The sequence below is a fragment of the Psammomys obesus genome, unplaced genomic scaffold (assembly GCF_907164565.1).
Source record: "Psammomys obesus unplaced genomic scaffold, mPsaObe1.curated_primary_1811, whole genome shotgun sequence".
Taxonomy (NCBI): Eukaryota; Metazoa; Chordata; class Mammalia; order Rodentia; family Muridae; genus Psammomys; species Psammomys obesus.
The window spans coordinates 30,883,839-30,904,151 of record NW_026585504.1 but is presented as its reverse complement, the minus strand read 5'-3'; the positions used below and the strand labels follow the sequence as shown (position 1 = coordinate 30,904,151).

Here is a 20,313-nt window from a genome sequence, read left to right as displayed (position 1 = left end):
TGTGTGTGTGTGTGTGTGTGTGTGTGTGTGTGTGTGTGTGTGTGTGTTTGCAGCAAATACATCTAAGTTTTAGTACTTGTTATAAACAAAGAGCAGGTGTGTTGTTACTAGAAATAGACCAAAATCCTGCTCCTGGACAAAGGTTACCTTCACAACTTTTCGGATGATCCGGTTGAAAAGCCCCATCAGCTGGCCTGAGGGTAGCTCGATCTCCTTTTCCAGCTGATCCACAGACTTGTGCTGCAGACCAATTCCCAAGAGAAGAGCCTGGAGGAAGGAAAATCAAGTGGAGTGGCTTCGAAGACAGCCCTGGCCCATTAAGGTAGCCCTGAGAATGGGACTGCCTCTTTTGACGAAGCTTTCTGGCAGCAATCACAGAGCAGCAGTGTTTATTTGGTATCTTCTCTTCCACCAAATTACTCAGGCACCAGAACCACTCTTTTCTGAAATGCACTCTAGCTCACACTGTCCCAACCAGCACCCACTTCACAACCACACCCGAGTGCAGGGTAGCCTGGACTTCTGCTAAGGCAGAGAGGTTGGGGAGGTATGTGGGCGCCCACTGAAGCAGTCTGCTTGCTAACAGCACAGCTACGTCACTCACCTCGGCCTGCAGCGTGAGAATGGACCAGCAGCTCTGCTGGGCTAAGGACACAGAGCTACTTCTAAGCACTTGACTAAGAGCCCAGCACCAGCCCTCCCTTCGCCCCCATGGAGTTCCAGATGACCTACCGACTGGGCAGCCGACAGCGCCAAGTCCCCCAGCTGGTTCAGGAAGTACAGGCGGGAAATGGCTGGGATGAGGTCCATGATGAGATGATAATCAACCATGTTCCGAGAGTACATCTCCAGCCGCTTCAGGTCATAGGGGAGAAAAAGCGCCTCCAGATGCTCCCGGCCTAGGGCTGCACGGGCAACAAGAGCCACACGGGTCAGGGCAGTGTGAAGCCCTCACAGGAAACCATCCAGGAAGGGGCTGGACGGGTAGCACCTACATGATAATTCACAACCAACCGTAACTCCAGTTCCAGGAGTTAAGACGCCCTCCGACCTCCACAGGCACCAGGCACACATGTGGCACACATGCACACACGCAGGCAAGTCTACACATAAGTCTCTAAAAATGTGCTAAAATACCTTGCCACGGATAACACAATCCTGAGCTGGCAGTGCAGACAGCCACCAACATGCTGGGCCAAAGAAAAACCCTGGTGTCCCAGCACTACAAGGACACGCCTCCCCCTTTCCCCATTTGTCACTCTTCCTCCAGATCCACCTCACAGAAGTGTGTGCTCTGCCCAGCTCAAAAGAACCCAGATTTTCCCATCAAAATAAAATCAGCAAGAGGTAAGTAAACGGATACATAGTAACATGTGCACACACACAGATACACACACAGCTAAAAACGTGTAGAAAGTGACTGCTAATGACCTCTTACACGATTTTTAAATGTTCATCCAACTAAACAACAGATTTAGCTCTTCTACACACCGGCCACAGATGCATGCTTGATGCAGTTTCACAACTAGTTAACAGAGCCCCAGACACTGAGCTCGCTCTCCTAGCAGGTTTCAAAGCTACCCACTGTATGAACTTCTCTTACACCCGATAGCCACTCAGCCTGGGCAGCGGATAGGCTTGGGCAACAGGAGGCAACAGGAGGCCGCATGGAGGGGCTGAGGACTAGAGCCGCCCATAGCTCCCGGGGTGACAGCTCACCTGGCTGGGCTGGCTTCGCTATGTTCTTGTTCTGAATGATGTTCAGAGACAGGGCAGGAGAGAAGGTGCTGAACTGGTAAGAGAGCAAGGCCAGGAACCGTCTCCGGAAATCTGCAGGACACAGCCAGGCAGTTAGCAGTCTGGAGGTGCCCTCGTCTGCCACCTCCCCTCCCCCTCCACTCCACTGGCGCTCACCTTTCCAAAATGCGGCGAGCCAAGCTCCCCGCTCAGCCTCGTCCTCATCAGCCAGGGTCTTCAGCATGATGCACGAGTGCTCTCCAGTCAGGTCGTTCTAGGGAACACACATTCCTGCCTGGCACCACCAACCTCCTTCTCAGAGCTTCCCACTGGCAGGAAGGGCAAGTGCAGAGAAGGGCGTGGTGCTCCCACACTGCCCACATGGCCTCAGTTCACACACGCGCTTCGAGGGCTCACACGGTAGGCCACCACCAGGTCTTCAGGTAGGGCCTGACTTCTGCTCTGCACCCACTCCTTTCAGGAGGACTCTGGACTCGGGGCCATCAGTGCATTTTTGGTGCTTATAAAGCAGAAACTGCCCAGCGGACCAGAGACTCCCAGGTAGCAGCCAGTATGCCTATACAGAGTTTGTGTGACATTCTCGCAATCTCACCCAGGCCTCAAACTCTTGATGCCGCATGCTTCAGCACGTTGAAATGGCAAAAGGCCACGGAATTTTGGACTTTTTACTAGATAACAAAGGTCTCAGGACTGCACCTAATGGCTTTCAGCTGATAACACTGACAGAAGGAAATGGCAGCAAGTCAGATCGAGCACTCAAGGGACAAGAACACAAGACACCCTACGGCCTATCTGTGGCTCAGAGAGGTACATCCCCCCTGCACACACTGCCGACTTTCCATCCCTGTCCGGACAAGCATGCTGACAGGTGCCAGCCTATCTGCTGGCCCCCGCCTGCCAGCACTCAGGTCTCCAGCAGTCTCACTTCAGACTTCACAAGGACACTCACCACCAAACTCGGACACCAGCTTTACATTCTCCAGCGTCACAGCCCCCACCCCCTTCAGCACTGTGGGCCTCGAAAACAGAAGCAGCCAGACATCTTCACTATCTCAGTTGCTGAATCGCACCCACTGCTACCCTCCTGTTAAGAGGGATGAAGTGCTAGTGAGCCAAGTCTTGGGTTTCAGCCTCCTGGCCTTCACAAGGCCTGCACCCCCACAGGTCAGCCCTCTCTGCCTGCACTCCCTGTAAATAATCTCCACAATGAACAAACACGTCACGAATCTTCCACACGACAATGAGCTCCCCCCACCCCCCCGGCGATCCCCCATGCACAGCCCCCACACAGCTCTCTTGCTCCCTTACACTTTGGGAAAGATATCTATTCATGTCTGTATCCTCACCTCCTAATACTTCCAACTGGGTACAAAGCCCTACTCTGTTCAGAACACCAGTGTTGGCAAATCCTGTGGTTGCTGTCTTCTTACTTTACGTTATTTCAGTAGCTTCTACGTGTGCACCCACTGACCAGGTATATGCTGCAGCGAGATGCTGTCTAAGTGCTGGGGAACAGGAGTGAACAAGACAGACCGAAGAACCTCTGCAGTTGTGTGGAGCACTCAGGGTGAGCAGAGACTCCTGTAGTCCTGTTTGAAACCACCAGAAACCTCTCCCATGTTTTGATGTGTGGTGTACTGGACAATTGAAACTTTCATTTTAGAATGAGAATGCTGATGGAGTTCTCCCCAAACTCCATCTATCTCTAGCCCCAACCACCTTCTTCAGTTCTGGTCCCTTCCAGTCATCTGGTTCAGGTTTAAGCTGCAGTCCAGGCCACTGTGCCACCCCAGCATTTGTAGTCTTCACAGCACAGGCCACCACGAGGAGTGCCTGTGTGTTCTGCTGTTTCTATCTGTTAGAAAACAGGCTTCCTGGTTTCCCCATGCACTGGCTGCTTCTCCGTAGGCACTGAGCATATACATGAACTCACCGTTGTTCTCATCTTAAATAACAAGCTATTTATCTCTCTCTTTCAGAAACCAACGCAACCCAGTTCTGTTTTACAAATTCACAGAGACTGCAGTCTGCAGGATTGAGTCTACAATCTGACAAACAAGCCCACGTGTAACCCTGCCACTTTATAATGAAGCACAAAGCCAAGGATGCACCAGACCTGCCAGGTGTCATGAAGGAATCACTCTGTGACAACCTGTCTCCGAAAGAGGATAGCTGTCTGTCCATCAGAGTAACCACTTGCAAAAAGCACAGGAACACCCGCCCAAGGCACAGCCAGGGAGGAAGCAAGGCTCTGTGCCAGATGCAGACACAAACCCGACCCCTCCTTTGCCCCAAACCTCACTCACTGGGGTCTGTCTCAAATAGACAGGAACAAATCCAGCTCGTTTCCAGAACCTACAAGAAAAGGAAGGGTGGGATCACCAAGTGCGCCCTCCAGGAAGCAGCTTAGAAATAAGGGAGGGCTAGGAAGAGGACAAGGAGCAGAAATCGACACAGACCCCAGCTGCAGAGAGACACCGCCCACAGAATTGTCCTTCCCACTCACGTGAGCTGGTGCCAGAGAACAGGCGGGCACTTACTTGAGGAGCCTGGGGGTCAGCCCATAGGAAACCCCCAGGTAATCCAGGTGCTCTGCAGGCCTCTCATTCAACTTGAGAAGTAAAGGAGGCAGATCCTTCCGGGGACTGATGACTTCTTCCAATAAGCTGACAGCCTAGGAAGACAATGCCACCCCCTGAGCAAAGCAAGAGTAGCTAAGGGGGCCTCAAGGCATCCAGTATACCACTCAACAAAAGCACAGACTTCAAACAGGACCCAAGAGTTTAGTGATCACACACCTAAGCATGTGTGCCATCAGAGTTCCAAGCTGGAATGCAGGGGAAGGCCACTAGTTTAGCACTGCCTGATACACTTTAGAAGGGACAGAGGTAGGGGGTTCTGATACTGTAACATGAAACTGAGGTTCTGCCACCTGACACCCCTGTGACCTCAGAAAGTAACCTGCCTGAGTCCACCCAAAAATCAAATCAAAGCCCATGAGCTCTGCCGTGGACACCCTATGAATGTCAGTGAGCGCATGCACATGAAGGAAATCAGTAGTGCAGGCGGCCTTAAGCAAGGCAAAGTGGAACTCTGCCACGTGGATTAATGCCAACCTAGAGGCCACTGGAGAGTTTCTCGAGCTTGCAATGCAGCACACTTTCAGGCTGGTAAGCCACACTCCTCTCCTAGAGTTTCTGCTGCGGCACCTGATGCTGCTGGTGTCTAGGCGGAGACGCTCTACGAGTGCTAGGCTTAAGAAAGCGGCTGGCTGCCCGGACAGTGGGAAGAGCCCCGAGAACCAGCCTCTCAGACACAGGACTGGGGCTTTGCCAGAGCCCACTCACCTCACTGCTCACAGTGTGGATTTCCTGTGGCATCTCGAAGACCTTCTCCTCCAGACAGGGGAACCTGCCTTCATAGTACATCTGCAGCAGCTGCAGTGCTCGGCTGCCGTACCCCATCTATGAGCACATACGGGGAAACAACAGAGGGAAGGTCATGCTACACCTGTCTAAGCCACTTTTGTCTTGCTCCTAACGCATTTGTTCCTGATCAAACTGCATCTGGGAAGAAAAAAAAAGAAAACTATCAACAAAACCCAATGCTGTCAAGCTGGCTCTGGCACCAGTTCTTACGTTAGTTTAGCCCTCCAGCCACAGCCCACTCACAACCTGAGTCTAAAAGTGGCCATCTGTGCCACTGCCAGAAAGGGATGCTTCTACAGCTGACTCCTCAGTGTGGCTTTCAAAGGGACAGAAAGGCAATTATGGAAAACAATCTGGTTCAATAAGTCCTGTGTTCTAACACAGGAGAAGGACTATGCCACCAACCTTGCCCACCCCAAGCCCCGGATAAATTCTCCACAGCAGAGGACACCTAAAATGTTACTGGTGTAACCAGCTTCTATTCATCCCACAGCCCTGCTAAGGGGTGCTGGGAGCCCATTGAACGGCAGCACAGATAGTCTGACAGAAGGGAGGATGGGTTACCCCTTGATAATCCGGGTGAACAGCAATTCGAACAACCCGTCCACCAGAAAGGCCTCCGAAGTCTGGATCTTGAAACTGTGGGAGACATGAGCCAGTGACTTAGCAACACAAACATCCTCTGACAGATAGACATGCAGTGGCAGCAATTTCCTCACCTGCTCCGACACTGTCCATGGAATCAGGTCCCCCGAAGCCTTCTTGCCTCTAGATAGGCTATTCAAAATAGACTGACGAGAAATCTCTCCTTCAAGGCACACCTAGGGGAAACCAAGGCAGGGCAGGCCCCATCTAGCTCCAGATCCCAAGCATCAACCTTTGCCACTTCTCTAAGAATCGTTTCCACCCTGGCTTCGGGCCCCACACTCTTCCCGAGGCTTCGTTACTATGCCACAGGCCACTACTGCCTCACAAAGCAGAATACTGACATCCTCCACAGCCCCAAGAACAAAAAGCCAGAGTACAAGAGGGCACCAGGGAGGGCAAGTGGTATGCATCACCTAAACACACATCACAACACACAACACACACACAGCTCAATATGGAGCAGCACAAATGGCAGAGAACCCAAGACTGTGACAGGCAAGTGCTGAGACAAATACTATCTGAACACATAATAAAGCACTATGCAGTAGGTTATAAACACTGACACACTGCAGAAAAGAGTATGGCATCTGTAATCCCAAGTTTATGGAAAAGAAAAAAACACCAAAAAAAGAAAAAAAACTTCTTCAGTGCATGCCATCACCTGCCTCAAGTAACCCAAGCACTAGATCCAAGTCAGGACCCAACAGCTTCCCTGGCCACACAAATGCCCAAGCAGCCCCCAAACCAATGCCACACCACGCTTCTTTCTGCTCTATACCTGGACAACCGCAAGCACTTCAGGCAGGGCATTCTGGGTGGGGGGCACTGGCGGCAGAAGGCAGAAGAGGTGGTGAGCAGGTGCATCCGAAAGCATCTGCAGATCGTTGGGGGAGTTCTGTAGAGCATACACAAGGTCAGCGGCATGCACTCCTATCGGCCGTCACTCACAGGGACCCACTGGCACTCAATGGGTGATTGCAGCCCTGCCTTTTCCAAAGCAGAAGAGGCTCTGACCTGGCAAAGCACCTTTCTATCACTGGGGCAAGCCCGAGACTTTTCACCTTGGCTGCAGTGGGACTGAGCCTTCAGTACCTACTGTCTTGTCTACTCATGCTCAATGCTGAGGTCATGAAGCAGCGGAAGTTATTTATTTCACAATTGAGAAGTACACTTTCTCCAGAGAAAAGGTGACTCGCTGTTTCAGGAAAGCACGCCACCACAACTAACAACCACTCTTCAGCCTCCTAGAAGAGGCTGCTCATGGGCACGCTGCAATGCCCAGACACCCAGGAAGCAACCTTTCCAGCCTGCTGTGAGCTCTTATGTCTCACTGCACCAAGCTCGGGTTCTCTGCTCCTTAGCTCAGCAGCACCTCTAGGCTCCAAGTGCTGATCCCACTTCGGCTTGTCAGTTTAGGCAGTGAGCCAGCGGGCAATACCAGTGCCCTTTGAGAAGGGCCACACTGGCCCCACCCCTCCAACTCGTGCACTCTGACACTCTGTCCAAAGCCAAATGACCCCAAGTCACACAGCTATAAGAGGGAATATGACCCCTCCTGCAAGGTCCCTGGACCCTGCCAGCTTCAGCATAATTCAGTCCCAGCCAGAACCCCGAAGAGCAGGTATGGGAAGACATGAGGACTGCTCCCTGCTGACAGGCATGTGGGAGCAGTTTGGTTACCTTGTAATGAGAAGCCACATAAAGAGCCATGAGCCGCTGGAGGAAAATTTCAGAGGCCTTGTGGTAGCAAAAGAGAGTATCTCTGTTAACGTAGTAGCTGGTCTGGAGTTAAGCAATGGAAACAAACCACAGAGAACCCAAAACAAGACACGGTAGAAAAAAAAAAAAAAATGCAGATTTCCCTTAGCTTGGGAATAGGAGCCCAGTGTCTTAAACTACAGTGGAGAAACCTAAGAAACAAAATTAAAAATGTTCCTCAAAAAAAAAATTTTTTTTTAAAAAAGGCAAGATCTTGCCAGGTGGTAGTGGTGCACGCCTTCAATTCCAGCACTTGGGAGGCAGAGGCAGGAGGATCTATACGAGCCTTGTCTAAAGAGTGAGTTCCAAGACAGCCAGGGCTACGCAGAGAAACCCTGTCTCAAACTGAGAGGTGGGGGGAGGTGGGAGAGAGGGAGAGAGCGAGCGAGAGAGATGGAGATTTCACGGCTCACTGTTTTGCTTGGATTGGCTCTGAATTTGTGGTTCCATGTCTGCCTCCTAAATCAGCCTCTGAAATGTGGGCAAGGACTACAAGCACATGCCACTGCACCCAGCCCAAACCCTTCAGGCCCCCACACTGGGCTAGAGAGACACAAGGATACAGCTCACAGGCCTCAGGCAGGGGGCAGCCGGAAATGATGCGGGTGATGTTGAGGCAGTCCAGGCACAGCAGGTCATTCAGCCACTTCTCTACTGCATCCCCAGGGGCGTATCGGATTGACTCTTGGAGGGAAACCTCATGCAGTGTCCGAGCTGTTACCCACAACACATACAATCAGAAACAATTACTCAACACAGAGAGACTAACAGCAGTAAGGAGACTGCACTCTATCTGTGACAATGTCCACGTATCCTTCACTCAATATTTAACTTGGGTGATTTACAGTGTTTTGGGTGATTCACCTAGCTCTGACACTAACCTAATGGATTCCCACTAAGTCATCATACCCTACCCGTGTCTTAGAGCAGGAACCAAAAAGGCCCCAGGAATCCGAAGACCCAAGCCAAGTTCCTGCCATGAGGCCCTGGGACGGGACTGTCAGAAGAGGCCCGCTGGGTACCTGAGGCCAGTCTAGCTGTCGTAGTGGTCTTGTTCTCAGCAGTAGTGCTGACCTGGCTCTGGGCACTCTGCTGACGAAGCTGCTGAATGAGTTTGAGGGACAGTGACCGGCCAGTGCCCTCGTAGCTAGGAGAAAGACAAAGACAGTCAGACTTAAGGTCCCCAATCTACTCTCCAAGAGGAGACAGCCAGATGAAACCAAGACAGCCTTGCTCACCTAAACTTCCAGAGCAGCACACACAGGTCCCAAGGAGATGAACCAAGATGTGACTTGGCTAGGAACCACTGAGGCTCAGATTCAAGCCCTACTGTGAACACTCTCCTCTCTCTCTTTCCGTCTCCCTCCCTCCCTCCTTCTCTCCCTCTCTCCAAGATGGGGTTTCTCTTTGTAGCCTTGGTTGTTCTGGACTTCCTGCAACACAATCTTGACTTCTTTAAGCCTCAACTCCAAAGAGGCTTATCCTACACACTTCACAGGTCTGTGATCTGAAAATAAGGCCTGAACGATGATGTAAACCAATGAAACTAGAACAATGCTATGCAGTCTAACATTGCTGATAGAAGTTCCACGAAGACATGAATGTGGGTCTATTCCCATGTGGGAAAATCGAAGTCAAACAAATATTAATTCAGGTGATTCTTTTTGTTAGACTTGTTTTTATTTTACGTGTGTAAGTGTTTTGCCTACAGTACATATGTGTAGCACTGCACGCCTAGTGCCCACCGAGGCTAGAAGAAGGCATTAGATCCCCTGGAAGTGGAATTACAAATGGTTTTGAGCAGTCATGTGGGGACTGGGAATGGACCTGAGTCCTCTGCAAGAGCAGCCAGTGCTCTTCACTGCTGGGCCATCTCACCAGCGCCCCTGCCAAGTGATTACTTTTATCCTTTCACCTAGGAGGTGATGCAGGGCTGGGCAGATGATTCAATGGCTTAAGTGCTTGCCATGCAAACAGGAGGATCTGAGTTTGGATCCGCAGAGCTGACACAAACCCAGGCTTGGTAGCACCTGTCTAGAATCCTGCGTTCCTACAATAAGATAGGAGGCAAAGGCAGGAGAATCCTTGGAAGCGAGGGGCACCTAGCCGGGTACAAGCAGCAGCAAATGACAAAAGACTGAAGCACGGCAGAGGAACCTCAGGACCATGAATTATAAGGGCAAAGCAAATGAAAAGCAAAGTGCGACATTACTTTAGCAGAAATATCTACCATCATCACAAGTGTCTAAGTGCGGAATTCAGAGTCCTCCCGCAGTACAGCCCCTTCAGCAGAGGGGCATTAGGACTGAATCCCACACGCATATCAAGGTTTTCCTCTATATGCATGTTAATGACTAATATATAATTAATATATATCACATAATCAATAACAGTAATAATTTTTAACAATGTAGTCTAATACAAGTTATACAAAACATGAATTATTTATGTAATTTTCCACTTACTTTTTTAATCATGCTTGGCCACAAGTTACTAAAACACTGAGAACTAAATGGCGCAGCTGCTCTGGCTGCTAGTCATATGGTTGCAGTCTCTAAAATCCCACTCTTCAGTCCATGTGCAAAAGCACTGAAAACAAGTCCACCCAGAAACCTCTGTACAAATGTGCATGTCAGCTTCACTAACGGCCAAACTGAGGGAAAACCCGAATGCTCTCTCAGACAAGCAGGGTCTCTCCACACAGCAGAGCATCATCCAGCCACAAACAGAAATACCAGCAAAGCTCCATGGGTGAGCCGAGAGCACTGGAGTGAGCGAAAAGCCACCATGGGAGGCTACGTACTGGATGGCTAGATGGCTCGGTGGGGAGAGGCACTTGTCCCCAGACTGAAGACCTGAGTTTGATCCCTGAGACCCACATGATAGGAGGAGAAAACAGACTCCCACAAGCTGTCCTCTGACCTTTACACACTGGTCATGGCACACATGTGCACACACATGTAAACAACTAATCATAATTTTTTTAAAAATGTCTTTTAAACCCCACACACTATATGATTCCACTTATCTGGAACCCTAGAGCAGAAATACACAGTGGGCCGTAGCTCCTGAACTACACAGTATGGAGGCACTCGAAGGAGATGTTCGGGGCTTCTTTTTGGGGAGGTTGAAGTATTTTAGAATTGACGGTAGTGAACACGGTTGTGTAAATGAATTATAGACTTGACATGAGTTAGTATAGAATGCAAAGCATACTACAATGAAGCTGTCTTTAAAGATAAAACTTTTATGTAAACACATTTGATGTTAAGTAATCATAATAATCTAAAAGTCTCTCTTAAAGATGTGATTTTTGTACAGGAATCTTTTCAATACTGTGTACATATATTTCTGGACCTGGACATATGTAAAACAGACTATTAACAACAATATGTAAAAGTCAGGCCGTGGCAGAGCACACCTTCAATCCCAGCACTCGGAAGGCAGAGGCAGAGTAACACATAGCTCGGCCCAGGTACTTACCCATTGATGGTAGATGCCATGAAAACCAGGTAGGGCCCAAGCAGGCTCTTCACCAGGGGGAGGGGAATAGCAGCAGCTTCATCTATCACAACCAGCTCAGCTTGACCCAGTTTCACAGCATCTGCAGGATGGATGTACTGTGAGAAAACAGATGTAGATTGTAAGTGTAGCCATGTAAATCCACAGCACCCGGTGAGGACCAATGACTCATCACAAAGTCCACTCTGCCACTTCCTTTTTTCCCACATTTCCCCCCACTTTCTACTTTTGGCAAATCAAGAATGAAATGACCTTCAGGTTGGAAACCTGGGACCAAACACTTCAATTACTGATTATGTGAAGATGGCTCAATCATTTGCAGCACAAACATGGAGGGTCTGAGTCTGGATCCTGCCCAACACCCACATAAAAGCACAAGCACACAGACATGCGATCCCAATGCTCAGGAGACAGGGTTGCTGCCAGGGCTCGCTAGCCAGCCAGTCTACCCAATACTGCATACTCAAGTTCAAAAACTATGGTGGAGAGCAAACAAAGACACCCTATGTGGCCCTCTGACTTACATACACTCATCCATATACACATTCATAAATACACACACACAACATGCATGCACACACTGAGACACAAGGAAACCTACTCAATGGTTGCTTAAAGAAGAAGCAAGATCTTCATGTAAAAGATCATGCACAGCCTGGCTTATAGAACTGATTGGCAATAGCTACATTCCTTTCCCTCTTTCGTGTCTCATGTTCTTCCTCAGCCTCATATTAGGGAAGGCCAGTGGTAGGTGGCACAGTTCTTACTGCATGTGACACTGGGTTTTCATCTATGTGCCATGATCTCTGTCCTGATACCACCAACCTCCGGTGTAGTTGGCAATTTCTGACTACTTTTTTTTTTTTTTTTTTTTTTTTAAATGAGGGGAAGGAAGCAAGGGTGGTATCGTGTAGCCCAGGCTGGCCTCAAACTTCCTATGTAGCCAAAACTAACCGTGAACTGCAGATCCTCTTTCCTAAGTCCACGCTGTTCTTCTTCCTATCTCCCACACCATCACCCCTCCTCCCTCTCCCCACCTCTCTCATCCTTAACTGAAACAAACAACCCATCAGTTTCTTTAGAGGCAACATGAATTAAAATAACTAAAGATAATTCAATTTCATAAATCAGTGAACTGCACATAGACAAACCCCAAATTCCTGGAAAAGCTGGACATGGTGGTAGAAATCCGCACAGCAGCATTTAGGATGGTGAAGCAGGAAGATTTGATACTGGCCTGGAGCCACACAGTGAGTTAAGGTTGGTCAGTGTTATACATGGAGACTCTGGCTCAAACCAAACCAAACAACAACAGCAAAAAACCAAGTGTGATAGTTCATACCTATAATCCATATACTCAGGAAGCTAAGACAGGACAGTAAATAGAAAGTCAAACAAAACAAAAACTCAAGAGTTGCCGCACTGCACCCAGCAAGAATGACGACTTAAGAAAATAAAAACTCAAAAAGTGGTATGAAGGTAAATGGGAACAGACACTGCACAGAAGAATTTGGGGAAACCCCCGAAAACTAGACATCTCCACATCTAAGTCTAAAGCTCAACAATTCTGTACTTGTGCTGGAAAACAAAAACAACACAAATCTTAGCACCCCGGATGGCACTTAAAAAGTGCATCAATCTGACCTGCAAGCGTCAATCTAGAGATCTGCAAACAGCTAAAGAGTGAAAAGGTGGGCGGAGGGAGGGCAGCACAGCATGGCTGCACATAGGCACACAGCAAGAGCAGCCAGCCAGCTTCGGTGAGAATGCTAGCCATCCAAGCAGCAGGCTGGTCTCTGCGTTTCATCACAAGAAAGATCAGGTTGTTCTGGAGATGGCTGGATCAGGGAGGGAGCTGCCCTACTCACTTCTGCTTACAATCTTCAGTGGGGCCCCACATCTTGATTCTTAACTAAACAAGCATCTCATAAAAGCACAGAAAACAGCCTCCAGGGAGCAGCCTGGCTTTCACCTAATTCTCTCTCTCTCTTCTCAATCTCCAGGCTAAAAGGGGCGCACTTAGAGTCTTAGAAAGTCACGTCACATACTCTGCACTCATCCCAAGTCTACACAAACAGACTCTTGTAAAGAAAAAGTGTTGGATTACAAACATCTTAAAGGGAACCAGGGCCAAACGAACTAGGGCATATCTGAGAAATGTTTTCCTTCTTTGGTTTGTGTATTTTTCTTGAGATTTAACAGTTCCCTGTATTCTCAGAGCCAACAACCCAGCCTATCCCCAAACAAACCCCAACTCAGCCTAGCAGCAGTTTTCTCCTCAGCTGAGGTAATTAGGCAACAGTGAGATAAAATAGGCAGAACAGAGAAATTAGAAACAGACCACCAGACTTCAGAGATGGCTCAGCAGTCAGGAGCACTCAGCAGTCAGGAGCACTGGCTGCTCTTCCAGAGGACCCCAGTTCAATTCAAGCACCCACACTGGTGGTTCCTAACCATTCTAACTCCAGTTCCAGAGGGTCCAGTGTCCTCTTCTGATCTTAACAGACCACTAGACATGTATGTGATACAAAGACATACATGCAGGCAAACACCCACACAGAAGATGATTTAAAAAAGAGAGAATCTAAGTAAAACTAAAAAAGATCCCAGGGTAAAGGCCAAAGGCATAAAGAATGGTGTTGACCACCTGCCTAGGGTACACCTTGACAGGTCCACCCAGTGCGACTGCAGGGGTAAGCTGCCAAGTTCACTTGGCTTACTTCCCGCCCATCTAACTTCAAAGGCATTCAATGAATCGGTCCAGCCAGAGTCAGTGAACCTCCTGCCTCTGCAGTCCTGTCACACGATGCCTCACAGTCCGAGCGACACTGACGTCTTTAGCATTTGGGCTGACAGAGTGCTCAAGATTTATGGGGCTTTCCGGGAAATGCTGTTTAAAGGGAAATAGGGCATTGGCAAAACCACAGGGGTCCCCAGCACATTCTGCAAAGCTCTCTCCTTTGAGATGGTGACGTTATTGTTTTAGCTACAGACGTCCTATCTCAAAACCTACAGTAACTCAGAAAAACCTGAACTGATCAGTGCCTTGATCTTTTTCTACTTATTAGCATATTCTCAAACTCATTAATTCCAGTCAAAGAATCAAACTGTACTTTTCAATCCAACTACATGCATTTCTATTAGCTGACCTGAATATCTTCACACTCAGCTGAAAATCTACACAGGCTTCTCACATACCACTGCTGTGTCAACGACAAGCAGTCACCCGCATTGGGGGCACACCACACAGCTGGGTCCACAGGGCAGGACCCTGGCCCACAGGGAAGACCTGAGATGAACCTCACCTGAATAGTCTGCCTGTGTTCTCGGAACACGTTGACCCTGATCACCGCTTTGTTAAACTCGGGGTTTAGAGACTGTACGATCTCGTAGTCCAGGTGCTCCTGGTGAAGAAAGAGCCAAACCCATGACAAGTTTTAGAAACTCACTACAGAGAAAGCAAGCATTCCATAGACCATGAGCTTAACTCCAACATTAAAGCAAAAGGTCTCCCCTACAGTCCAACCTGATACTGCAGAGCATCGAATCCTTTAAATACAAATTCAAACAGCGTGTGGAGATTATCCGGGCTTGGGGAGGTAACAAAAATATTGGAATACCTGCAGAACAAAATAAAAGTGGGGGAGGTGGTTTAGAAATTAAGAGATTTAGAACATTTTAAAGAAGCAAATAAAGCTGCAGAGATAGCTCAGAGGTTAAGAGCACTGGCTGTTCTTCCAAAGGTCCTGAGTTCAATTCCCAGCAAACACATGGTGGCTCACAATGGTCTATAATGAGATCTGGTGCCCTCTTCTGGTGAAGAGACCTACGTGCAGGCAGAACACTGTATAAATAAATAAATAATAAACGAATCTTTAAAAAAATGGATACTTTTTTAAGAAGCAATAAAATTAGGAGATCATTTTGGTTGCTTCTGTCACACAAATGGTAACCAGAGACAACAACAGGAAAAGAAAGGACATTTTTTGGGAGAAGGGGAAAGCAACCAAGACCCGAGTACACTCCTCTTCAAAACCAATACAAGTAGGTTATGGCTGTGCTGGTAGCAAGCTCATTGCACATGGCTACCTCATCAGGTCAGGGGTGCTGAGTAGCAGACTATGAGAATAGCTGTCCACGTGCACAATTCACACACTACCCTAATCCAGTGTCCTGACAGGAAGGGCAGCCTCACACTCATCACTAGCTAGACTGAGGTTTTCAAGCTATGAAGTCATGGAACTCAGTGGGTGCTGAGGGCAAGGCCAGAGCTCTGGCAGCAGCAACTTGCTGGGGGATCTTGGGTAATCATCACAACTCCCTGGGCCTTGGTTTACCAACAAACAAAATGCCCACAGAACTTTAAGTAACACCAAGAACAGCAGCATATGCAGGACAATGGGTTGTAGGCCTATCATCTGTGTTGGCAAAGCATACTCAGGGCAATCACATAATTATTCCACTCAGGACAAGGACAGACACAACATCTTACTAGAACAAAGACCCACCACCAAGCAGAGCCATAACATATTTCACTTGTATTTGCTCAGTCAGCAAAGCTGGTGAGACACTCTCCTGCTGAGAGGGCTTCTTTGCGTTTGCGCTTGTTCAACTTAAGCAGCAAACAAAAGCCCCTGGTCCTGCCTCTAAGCCCAGTGTGCCCCTCCGTGACCTAGGGGAACAGGGCTGCAGCTTCCAGACAAGTACCCAAGACCTTGACAGAAGCCACATGGTAACCAGCCCTGATGAGGAGCCAGAGACAACTCAGCCACACTCCTGACCCCAATCCTGCTCACTGCCCATGGGGAGCCCTTACCCGAATGCTACTGCCCCAGCAATAGCCAGGCCCAGGGCTGCAGACTTGCCCCGTCCTCGGGCAGCGGTGAGTGCGACAGTGCTCCTCAGGGTCTTCTCCGAGATCCCCTCGATGAATTTCAAGACGGCTTTGGCCTGTGCAAAGGGAACATTACGTGAACACCCAGAAAGGCTCCAGGTGCGGCTCTTACTGCCATCGCTGGAGAGACTAAGCTGATGCCGAGGCCAAGCAAAAGGGCATCAGTTCCTACAGGCCAGAAGGCACGGCTCAGCACCAATCTTTCTCATTCCCTTTGCTCGGCTCCTCAGCCGAGTTCAACTCCCAGCACCCACACAGCAGCTCACAACGGTCTGTAACTGAAGTTCCAGCGGATCCGACTTCCTACACACCGACATCCATGTACACCAAACACCAAATGTATGTAAAAATAAACACATTAAAAAAAAAAAAAAGATGGGCTCTGAGGGTGTCCTTGCTCTCTCAGTGCCAAGCCCGTCCCCAGCCAAGGGCCTGGCACTGGCGGGAACAATGTCTAGAGGCACACTACCAATCAGGGCCACACCTGGATCCCGCTGACAGTGGGAAGCAGGCGATGCCTGTCTGGGCCCGAGGAGCCAGCCTTGTCCTTAGGGCAGCAGCGCTAAGATGAAGGCCCAGTACAGGCCGAAGGGCCTTCAGGACACCAGGCTCTTCAGACAAAAACACCCAAGGGACTGGGTGTACATGTACCTGGCCTTTGCAGAATGACATTTTACTTTTTAAATTTTACGGAAGAGAAGTAGCAAATGCTAATTTTAAAAAAAAAGGAGACTAAAGCACCCTAAAATATGTATCTAAAATAAAAGGCTAATGTGAAAAAGACAAATATACAAGGAATACAGACATGAGCAAACTTCATAACCCAAAGAGTAGCCTGCCTCTCTCAGGGTGAAACAACCATCAGTCACGACTCAGATGCCACTGTCCCGAAGCTGGGAGAAAGAACTGTCCTGCACTCTCAGAGGCACTACCAACTGGGGCCCGCATCCATTTTAGTGCACACAATCTCGGATCCAGCTGCTCCTGGATGTGATAGCCACATATCTATCTGGGAGAATGTCCTAAGAGGAATTATTTTTTGAGACAGTGGCTTGCTATACGTGGCCTCAGAACCGATGATCCTCCTGTCAGTCATCAGGCATGTGTTCAGAATATAGGCATACATTATCACACTTGGCAGAACAGTTGGAACCAACACAGATGCCGTTTTTCTATTTTGTTAATGTACGTGCTTTTGTGCTTTATTAACTGGTTTTGTTTTGCATGGCTTCTTTCCTTGTTTCTCTAAAGACAGGGTCTCATGTATCCCAAGCTGGCCTGGAACTCACTATAGCCCAGCATGACCTTGAACTTCTAAACCTCCTGTCTCTACCTCCCTAGCAGTAGGATTTCAGGCAGGTACCACTATGCCCAGTTTATGCATTGCTGTGGATTGACCCCAGGGCTTTGTGCATACTAGGCAAGCACGCTACTGGGCCTCCTTCCCTTTTTTTTAGAAAGGATTTCACTAACTAGCCCAGCCTGGCTTAAACCCATGACAATCTTTCTGCTTCAGCCTCCTAAATAAGCTTCTTTTACTTTAGCTCAGTCTCTTTCACTAGACCAGGAGTGGTTCAAAACAACCTAGCCAGCACAGAGTCTGTAATTATGCTTCCAGAAGGAAAAGGGAAGCCAGCCTACTGGGGGAAGGGGGGGCAGCAAAGGGCAGAAAGGGGAGTATCACCACAGCTATCGGTGGGCTAGCCTGTGCTGCTCATCTGACCAAGGCTGGGCAGAACTCTGAACTGATAGCAGCTGGGAGGCCTCAGGCAGTGCTAACTAGCAAACATTCAGGCCCTGGAAGTCACTGGGTAAACTACCAGCTGATCACATCGGCAAGCACAGAAACACATCTTGGTGTTTCCGCTTAAACTCTATTAGTATACCCCCAAATAAGATTCATCCAGGATTGAGCGTTAGTAAAAGGAGCCTAGAGCTCCCCTCCACTCTTCTACATAAATCATAAGCAAAAACCCTTACGTCAGCTGAGCAGTAGTGGCCCACGCTCTTAATCTCAGCATTCAGGAGGCAAAGGAAGGCGACTATCTGTATCTGAGTTTGAGGGCAGCTTGGTCTACAGAGCACGTTCCAGGACAGAGAAAACAGGACTACACAAAGAACCCTGTCTTGAAAACAACAACAACAACAACAAAAAAACAACAATAAAACCCTTTCTATCATCAATCTTAACTAGAATTAAAGAACACAAGGCCATCACCCTCTGTGGAAGACAGTTACTCTTTTAATACAGCCCTTCAGCTCACTGGCTGCCTTTCTTTGTGATCCCAGACAACACTACACAGCCTGATGCTGTGGAGCTGCCATGTCCTAACCTGGTTCCTTTTGCTTTCTGTCTTACCCTTGTCTCGTCAACATCAGGGTGGGGAAGGCCTGAAACCATACATACCTGGTCCAGGGTCTTGCAGCAGTCCACCAAAACACCCACAGGCTGAGTGTCCTGCAAGCTCTCTTTCAACTCCTGCAGCTCCAGAGCAGCAGGACTGAGGTTCTCATCCTACCAAACAAGAGAAGGCAGTTTGCCCCAGCCCAGGAGCTCACAGGGAAACTGCACGCCCTCACTCCTGTTGCCCCACCCCAGACTCACCGGGGCCTGAGGAGGTAAGGCCTCAATGCTGGCCACGTGGGAGGAGATGGGCAGGATGTTGAGCTGGTCGTCGATAACCAGACATTTCTTACAAGACGCCAAGGAGAGAATAAACCTGAGGGACAAAGCTGCTCAGAGGTGACACGGAAGGCGGGCAATGTCTAAGCAAGAACTCTGAAGATTTTTTTCAGGAAAATCAAGTCAGAACCCAGGTGGAATGCAGTGAGATGCTTCAGCTGCAAGCCACCTGAGTGCCAGGGGCACAGGCAGGAGCTCCACTGTGCAAGAACGCCACTGTTTTGGGTCATTTGGCCCACCCTTCATCCAAAGCTCCTTAGCAGTAAGGCAGCCCTAGACCCAAGCCACACAAGTCACCAGTCACACAAATACTAACAAAACGACTCTACCTCCTGTCATAAGGAAGAAAAAAAGCACAAGAGGAAAACAAAGCCCTCGTAAAAAATTTCTTGCATAAAGGAAAATATGACTTGGTTAAACAATTCGAACATCTTTCATGTGTGCGTGGTAGTTTGAATAAGAATGGCCCCCACACGCAGCATATATTTGAATGCACAGTCCACGGGAAGTGACACTATTTGAAAGGACTTAAGAACTTCTCTAGTCACCAGCACACTGTTGCCTCTCCTCCTCCTGCTCTCACGGCCCTCAGCCAAAGCACCATGGCTAAAGTTGGAAGGGCTCCTGAGCTCAAGGCCAAGAGGATTTCTTCTATTTAAAAAAACTCAACTTTCTTTTCTTTCTTTCTTTTGTTAATATTTATTTATTATGTATACAGTATTCTGTCTACGTGTACACCTGAAGGCCAGGAAATGGCACCAGGTCTCATTATAGGTAGTTGTGAACCATCATGTGGTTGCTGGGAATTGAACTCAGGGCCTCTGGAAGAGCAACCAGTACTCTTAACCTCTGAACCATCTCTCCAGCCCTGCCAGGAGGATTTCTTAGCCTCAGCAGGACTTACATCTTGGAGCTGATCATTCTTTTTCATGGTGACTGTTTTGTCCACTGGGAGTTTTCAGCACCACCCCCGGCTTCTGTGCACTCAGTACCAATGGCACTCTACCCCACCATCCCCAAAGTCATGATGGTCAAACGTCTCCAGATACTGCCTAATGTCCCTATAGGTCAAAGTCACCCCAGTAAAAAACTGATGTAGACCAAAGCTTAAAGCAGTGGCTCTCAACCTTCCTAGTACTGCGACCTTTTAATACAGCTCCTCATGTTATGACACCAACCATGAAACTATTTCGTTGCTACTTCATAACTGTAATTTTACTACTGTTATAAAGCACAATGTAAATAACTGATATGTAACCTCTGTGGGGGTCATGACCCACATGTTGAGAACTGACTGTTCTAGCTGCTGCAAAACATTTCAGAGGCACCAGCAAATGCATGTGAGTCTTCACAAAGGCAAAGTTATCAACATTTCCCAGATTAACTGGCCAAAAAGCTCTCTTATCATTAGCTACCTCTAAAAGACTAGTGCTCTCTGGGATGCCTTCTGGGACAGTGATCCTGAACAGTGGTTCTCTCCTGTAGGTCCCCTTGGAATTAAACAGCCCTTTCACAAGGGTGGCCTAAGAACACTGGAAAACATTTACATTACAATTCATAACAGTAGCAAAATTACAGTTTTCATAACAGAAATAATTTTATGGTTGGAGGTCGGCACAACC

At 48.6% G+C, this 20,313-nt stretch overlaps 1 protein-coding gene across 2 annotated transcripts in view; it reads right to left on the bottom strand.

Annotated features, from left to right (window-relative positions):
• Window positions 1-20,313, bottom strand: part of Nat10 (N-acetyltransferase 10) — a 37,633-nt gene that overhangs the window by 5,265 nt on the left and 12,055 nt on the right. For both annotated transcript variants that reach the window (XM_055599656.1, XM_055599648.1), the window contains exons 7-25: window positions 18,614-18,728; window positions 18,416-18,523; window positions 15,931-16,064; window positions 14,641-14,734; window positions 14,420-14,518; window positions 11,076-11,212; window positions 8,615-8,739; window positions 8,156-8,306; window positions 7,515-7,611; window positions 6,613-6,729; window positions 5,906-6,007; window positions 5,751-5,825; window positions 5,106-5,222; window positions 4,299-4,432; window positions 4,065-4,113; window positions 1,915-2,011; window positions 1,720-1,830; window positions 733-905; window positions 148-267 (exon numbers count right to left, since the gene is read on the bottom strand). In XM_055599656.1, coding sequence (XP_055455631.1) covers window positions 148-267; window positions 733-905; window positions 1,720-1,830; window positions 1,915-2,011; window positions 4,065-4,113; window positions 4,299-4,432; window positions 5,106-5,222; window positions 5,751-5,825; window positions 5,906-6,007; window positions 6,613-6,729; window positions 7,515-7,611; window positions 8,156-8,306; window positions 8,615-8,739; window positions 11,076-11,212; window positions 14,420-14,518; window positions 14,641-14,734; window positions 15,931-16,064; window positions 18,416-18,523; window positions 18,614-18,728 — 2,155 coding nt within the window. The remainder of the gene's footprint in view (window positions 1-147; window positions 268-732; window positions 906-1,719; window positions 1,831-1,914; window positions 2,012-4,064; window positions 4,114-4,298; window positions 4,433-5,105; window positions 5,223-5,750; window positions 5,826-5,905; window positions 6,008-6,612; window positions 6,730-7,514; window positions 7,612-8,155; window positions 8,307-8,614; window positions 8,740-11,075; window positions 11,213-14,419; window positions 14,519-14,640; window positions 14,735-15,930; window positions 16,065-18,415; window positions 18,524-18,613; window positions 18,729-20,313) is intronic.